General features: G+C 26.0%; 1 protein-coding gene across 17 annotated transcripts in view; it reads right to left on the reverse strand.

Moving 5' to 3' along the window:
• LOC122633732 (receptor-type guanylate cyclase daf-11) overlaps nucleotides 1-7,082 on the reverse strand; it is a 25,464-nt gene that overhangs the window by 5,658 nt on the left and 12,724 nt on the right. For all 17 annotated transcript variants that reach the window (XM_043822034.1, XM_043822035.1, XM_043822031.1 and 14 more), the window contains one exon: nucleotides 4,549-4,701. In XM_043822034.1, the coding sequence (XP_043677969.1) occupies nucleotides 4,549-4,701 (153 nt within the window). The remainder of the gene's footprint in view (nucleotides 1-4,548; nucleotides 4,702-7,082) is intronic.

The raw sequence follows: 7,082 nt of genomic DNA on the forward strand, positions 1-7,082 counted from the left end.
GAGAGAGAGAGAGAGAGAGAGAGAGAGAGAGAGAGAGAGAGAGAAATCCCATCAACGATACAATATTATCTTCTATTCCGCCATATTGAAAGCTATTTGCCAAACTCTTTACGAACAGACAAAGAGCAATATGTATGTATATATGTATATATGTATGTATATATGTATGATGAAAGTACGTGTTGAGAGAGAGAGAAAGAGAGAGAGAGAGAGAGAGAGAGAGAGAGAGAGAAAGTCTAAAAATACATCCAAGTGCTCCAAATGAGCGGTCACGCGCTCATGCGTGACAACCTCATCATGTGTTACATATACATATATATATATGCATATACATATATATATGTATATATATATATATATTGCTTGTGTAGATAGTGAGGAAAATGGAATGAGAGAAGCTCCCGAAGGAGTTTCTTTGAGGGAATTTATTACACCTTCGTGCGTACTTAGCCCTGATCTACTGTCAATATGTACTATCTTCTTTCTTGTCGTATCTAACAATAAGATTCTATCATTTCTTTGTTTGTCGCTTTCTTTCTTTCTTTCTTTCTCTCTTTCTCTCTTTCTCTCTTTTTTCTCTTTTTTATTTCTCTTTCTTTCCCTTTTGAAGGATCTTGAAGATTCTTAATGGTTTGTATTATGCTGTTCTCTTTACGGCCTCGTCAACGCCATTCCATTATCTTTTCCCCTGATCACATATGTGTGTGTATATATATATATATGTATGTATGTATGCATCTGTATGTGTATATGTATGATGCATGCATGACATATATAAGTATTAAATATATATGGATGTATGTATGTATATATGTATGTATATATGTATGTATATATGTATGAATGTACTTACGTAAGTATGTATGTAAATATTTATGTATGCGTTTATGTACGTAAATGGAAAATAACCCTTTCCATGCTACGTTGACATTTTGTTTTTTCTTTTCATCTTCTTCTTCCTTCTCTTGTTTTTTTTCTTATACTTGTTCTTTTTCTTGTTCTTGTTCTTGTTGTTGTTGTTCTTCTTCTTCTCTTCTTCTTTTTTTTGTTCATCGATAAAAAGAATTTATCAAGGCGAATGTGACGTTCAATAACGAAAATAACTTTCATTCTGCGTCAAATTTAGTCAACGATAATTTAGTTCGATATTTCTACGATGAATTTTTATCGATATACAAATAATATCGATTTATGAGTGAATCAATGACAATCGATTACGTTTGATCTACGGTGAAATTCTAACCTAACGAAAATTCTTCGTAATGATATCGAAGAATATTTTTCAACGAAATTAATATCGATCTATAGAGATCATTAATCAATGAAAATAATTACGATCTATGGAGAAATAATGTCGTTTCTGCGAAAAATGTCGTCAATGGAAACGATTTCGATCTATCGGGAGATATAAGTTGTAGATGAAAATAATGTTGATCTGCGATATGTTTTATCAACGAAAATCGTTGAATCTACGAAGTATTTCGTCAATGGAATATTGTTCGATTTGTGGAGAATTTTTTTCAATAAAATCGATTCATCGATCGATGGTACAATGGAAAGTTAAAAAAGAACAAAGAGAAATATATATATATACACATATCATATATATATATATACATGCATACGAAATAACACAGTTACGTAATAAAAATAAAAATTGACTGATGATTGTGTATACTGTGATCGAGATACGAATGAATTTCGTATTCTCATGGCCAACGAGATGGAGATCGTGTTTGACAAGATGTGAAAGATGATATTCGGAACTCTCGTCCCGTCGCCTATGATAGGCAGAATTTTCCATATCGATACTTTATCGTCCTATCGATTTATTGGCTATACGTGCCTTCGCTGTGAAGCCGAGCAGCTTTTTCATTCCGGCGGAATGAAAAACGTGCTTTCTATAAATATTCTCTTATGGGGTATACTATGGTTATACTATTATCGACTCTTGTATTATTTCTCTTCGACTACTTACATTATACGTTATACATATTGTTATGTATTGTTTTAGAAACGAATTTTTTTTTTTTGTAAATTTATACCTTTCAACCATGCAAATATGATATGTGTGTGTGTGTGTGTTGTATGTAGTACTAATGTAGCTAACTAATGTATACATATATAGTACTATTTATATATAATATACAATATTAGATTTGGTTAGATTACCATAACTTTATATATATATATTCTCATTCGGATCTTATTTCTTTTTTTTTTTTTTAGATAACATTCATTACACCATGTTCTATTATCTAATTAACTTTTTATATTAATGAAAATACGATAATTATTATTTTAGAAAAAAGAATAAAAATGATTGAGAACCATCATTACTATACATGTATTACTACATATATATATATATATATATATATATATATATATATTGTTTATTAATATCGAGCTTTATTTTATATTTTGTATTCGTTGGATACGTCGAGTTTGACACGACTCGATGGAAAAATTTCGTTTGGAAAAATTCAAATTACGATTTTTTTTTTGCGTAACAAAAACAACGTTTCGTAAATTAGAATTTATAATTTTCGAAAGAAAGAAATAAAAAAAAAAAGAATAGAATAAAATAAAATAAAAAAAAGAAAACAAAGAACCGAAGAGAGAAATGAAATACAATGGTAATGAGATGGTAATGAGAGATATGCTATCGTGTCTTTCCATAAAGTATTTTAAGTAGAGTAGTTAAACGAGGTCTAACTTCGATCGTATTTTAATGTCCTCCATAATGGTTAGTAGTGTAGGAGAGAAGTGTACACACTCGTACTATGAATGGAAATTCAACAAGTGTCGGAACGATGACTCGAGGGAACTTCACTAGCTCTTCTTGTAATTTTCCACGTATTATCGAATATTCATTTCATTTTATAACGAAACAATCTAAGAATTTATTCCAATGATATTCTTTCTTTTCTTTTCTTTTCTTTCTTTTTTTTTTTTTTCTTTACAATTTTAATTATATGGATTATATTTAGACACGTAGATATTAAACAGTTTATATCGGATACATAGATTAGAATAATATTCTCACGAAGATTAATTTGATGATCGTTTATTCTATAAAAGATATGATTAATAATCAAAACGATAAAAATCTAACCTTACTTTTTTAACTCATTTAATTCTACAACGAAACGATTTACAAATTTATTCCAATGATAATTGTTTCTTTTCTTTTTCACAATTTTCTATACGATCAGATCAGAATAGTATTCTCAAATTAATCTTTGTAATTTAATGATTGATAAATCTATAAAAAAAACATGATCAATAATGAAAACGATAAAAATCTAATCTTGATTTTTCGACTTATTTAATTCTACCAATGAAACGATTTAAGAATTTATTCCAGTGATATTTTTTTCTTTTCAGTATTATATATAATCAGATTAGAATCGTATTCTCATAAAAATTAACGCGATGATCAATGATACTATAGAAAATATGCTTAATAATCCAAATGATAAAAATCTAACCTTAATCACGTAACTCATTTGCCAATTGCAGATAATACCGTAATAAGCAATTTATTAATTAAAAATTATATATGATTAAAGCATCACGCATTAGTTTATCTACATATATATATATATATATATATATATATATATATATATGTATGTATATATGGACGTATTGCTTTTACACATTTTTACACGTATCTAGGAATAGAACACGAATTAAAACGAGTTTCAAAGGAACTTCAATCGAGTTCGATTAAATTTAATCGATAATTAACTCGATCAACAGTGTAGCCAATAACAGAACTTTTAACTATATATCGTTATTAACCTACAATTTCATAGATGAGTTCTTTTCTTAGATTATTTTCATTAATATTTTGTTTGTTTCATATAATATATAAAATTTTTAAACAGCTATTGATATCATGCAAATATAGATTAAGAACGATACACATCTAAAAGGATTACTGTTTGCTACACTGCTAATCGAGTTAATTATTGATTAAAGTTAACCGAGCTTGCTCGAATTGGCCCTTAAAGTAGTACTCTTCTTTGACGTCATAACCAATTATACATACATAAACAGGACCAAAAAGTTCCTAGGTGGGCGAAAAGTTTCTAGATGATTTAAAAAATTAATTACTCTTCATCGAGATTCTTCAGGCTTATTTTTCTTTTTTTTTTTCCCTTTTTCTTCTTCAAAATATTATGAGCCAGGCTTGTAATATTTGTTACAATTTAAAGACAAAATTATCTTCGAATTATTCGAAAAAGATCTATTGATTTTTAAAATCGTTTGAAAACATTTAATTCGCTTATCTTGTGTATATATATATATATGTGTGTGTATTATGTGTATGTCTGTATTAATATTTTTGTTCATCTTTTAGCAACGAATTTTATCAAATATCATCTATGATCTTAGTCAATTATTTTTCTTCTCTCTTTTTTTTTCTCTTTTTGTTTTACCAAATAAATAAAAAAAAAAAAAAAAAAAAAAAAAAAAAAAAAAAACGATCTAATCCTGTAATAGACTTTTGTAAACAATTTGATAACTTTGATTTACCTGAAATCCTCGAGCCGTGCTTGAAAAGCTTCCTTGCTAACAACATCGTATGTTTGTGTCTTGCTTTCGTCTCTGGGGACGGAAACCAAGGGCCAGGTTGTCATATTATGCAGAGCCTGATCGGTTATAGCGAATCTTTGCGTCAGATTGGACCTTCGAAAAAGAGATACAGAAAAAAAAAAGAGAAAGTTAATGTGAGCTAATATGAAAAACAAAAGGAACTGAAGCGTATCAAATTAAAAAAGGAAAAAAAAAAAAATCCAAGAATAAAAAAATAACTGTAATAATGAAGTACGATGTATTAAGAATGTTAACAAGTTAAGCTCATTATATATATATATATTTTTTTCTTTTAATAAAAATAAAATTTAATTTACAAATCATTTTGCGCTAAGTAGACAAAATTTTGTTGTGTATATATTTATATATAATGTATCTATGTGTACGTAACGCATATGTGTATATGTGACTTATCATTTCCACTTGGATAAGTTTTTCTTTTATATATATATATATATTTTTTTAGGGAGAGATTTTATATTATCGTCCCTAATATGTTCTTCACTATCATACATACTTAAATGAAGAGAATATCTGCTTTAATTTATAGACGAAAAAAATAATATAGTTATTATAACTTGTAGAAAATTTTTTTTTCGCTCCCACGCTGTAATTTTAACTTCTGCAGTTACGCGTTTATTGCTTTTCTTCAAATTGGAATACTTTATTTTAATTTTTGTCTCCTTTCTTTTTTTAAATTATATAATAGTAATTACTTACGTGTCATGTATTTGTGATTGTTTTGGAGATGATATTTTTTACTTTGTTAGAACATTTTAAAGAATACACATAAATACATTTTTTCAAATAATATTTTTAATATATATATAGTATATGTTATATATTTTAAATGATAATATATATATATATATATATATATATATATGTGTATATAATACAGGATGGACCAAAAGTTTCTAGATAATTTTAAGAATCAATTAAATTGTAAAATTAAAACTTTAGTTTGTAAAACTGCAAGCTTAATTAAAACCTTGAAAAGTCTCAATAAAGTCATTGATTTTTAAAATCACCTTGAAACTTTGGGGTCAATTTATAGAAGATATAATTGTATTATATAATTTCTAATATAAAATATATATATAATATTTATAATAAAATAGAAACAAAATAAAATTTTTAATATATTTAATAAATATATATATCCATATATATATATATATTAAATATTATATATATTATATATTAAAAATAATAATAAAAGAAAATATTAGCATAACTATAAAAACAACAAATATAAATAATAATTGTACACAAAGAACTGATACTTCTCACTTAAACAAAATTCACTGAGCTGTTAAATAAAATCTGAACGATATTCTCTATAGTTCAATGCATAAAAAAAAAAAAAAAGAAAATGAAAACAGAAAGATAAAAAAAGATATAATAATAATTGATTTACGAAGAGAAGATTCAAAAAAAAAAAAAAAAAAAAAAAAATAGAAACAATAAATATATGTAAATATTCTCGTTTCAATTGACATTGTAAATTACTTAACCAATCTCGATGATTAATACGTTGCTCGCGAGAAAGAATCGAAGCAGAAGGGTCGAATCAATAAAGCACGATTCACTGATCGTGAAGTTTTAATCGGATAGGGCCTTCGACGGTCCAATATGCATCACACGAATCCAATGTTTACAGATTGTGAGATAGAAATTCTACTTTGAATAGAAATCGATCAATAAGAAAACCGTTTTTACTTTTTTCATTTTATCTTCGTTAACACGTTATCTACAGGAATTTTTTGTTATAAACAATTATTATTTATTCTATATCATTCAAGAATACAATGATGATTTCAATTTCATTATAATAATTATTAATGATAATCATTTACTGTCTTAGTTAAAATTTCAATCAACGATTTTTTTTTTATAAGCAATTATTATCTTTTTATCGTTTAAAGGCATTTATATCTTTTAATAATAAAGAAATAATAATAATAATAATAATAATAATAATAATAATAATAATGGTAATAATAATTGTATACATATATAGACGTATGAAAAATTTTATATAATAATTTAATAAAATAATAATTCAATTAAACGTGTTACATCTTAGACTATTAGTTCAACAAAAATTTTTTAATATTACTATTATGTTGTAGTAATATAATAGTACTATTTATTATTGTAGTGCTATTTTTTTTCTTTTTAAGGAATTCAGATTCGAAATCAAAAGGAATTGGAATGGTTTCGATTAAAATTCATCGAAGGTTCCATTTGTTTTCATTCGTGGACACATTAAAGGTTTCGTTTTATCCGGATAAAAGTATTTCTACCATTCACGTGAGTCACGTATATCCAGAAGAGATCAAGCGATCAATGAGATTTTAAGTGAAATGTAAAAAAATATGTGAAAAACAAGATTAGATCGTCTTTGAAGTGTTAAAGTTTAATAACTAATGACGAAGAAAACGACAATAAAAGTTTTATCTTTTTTTTTT

This window comes from Vespula pensylvanica, chromosome 13, assembly GCF_014466175.1.
Source record: "Vespula pensylvanica isolate Volc-1 chromosome 13, ASM1446617v1, whole genome shotgun sequence".
NCBI lineage: Eukaryota > Metazoa > Arthropoda > Insecta > Hymenoptera > Vespidae > Vespula > Vespula pensylvanica.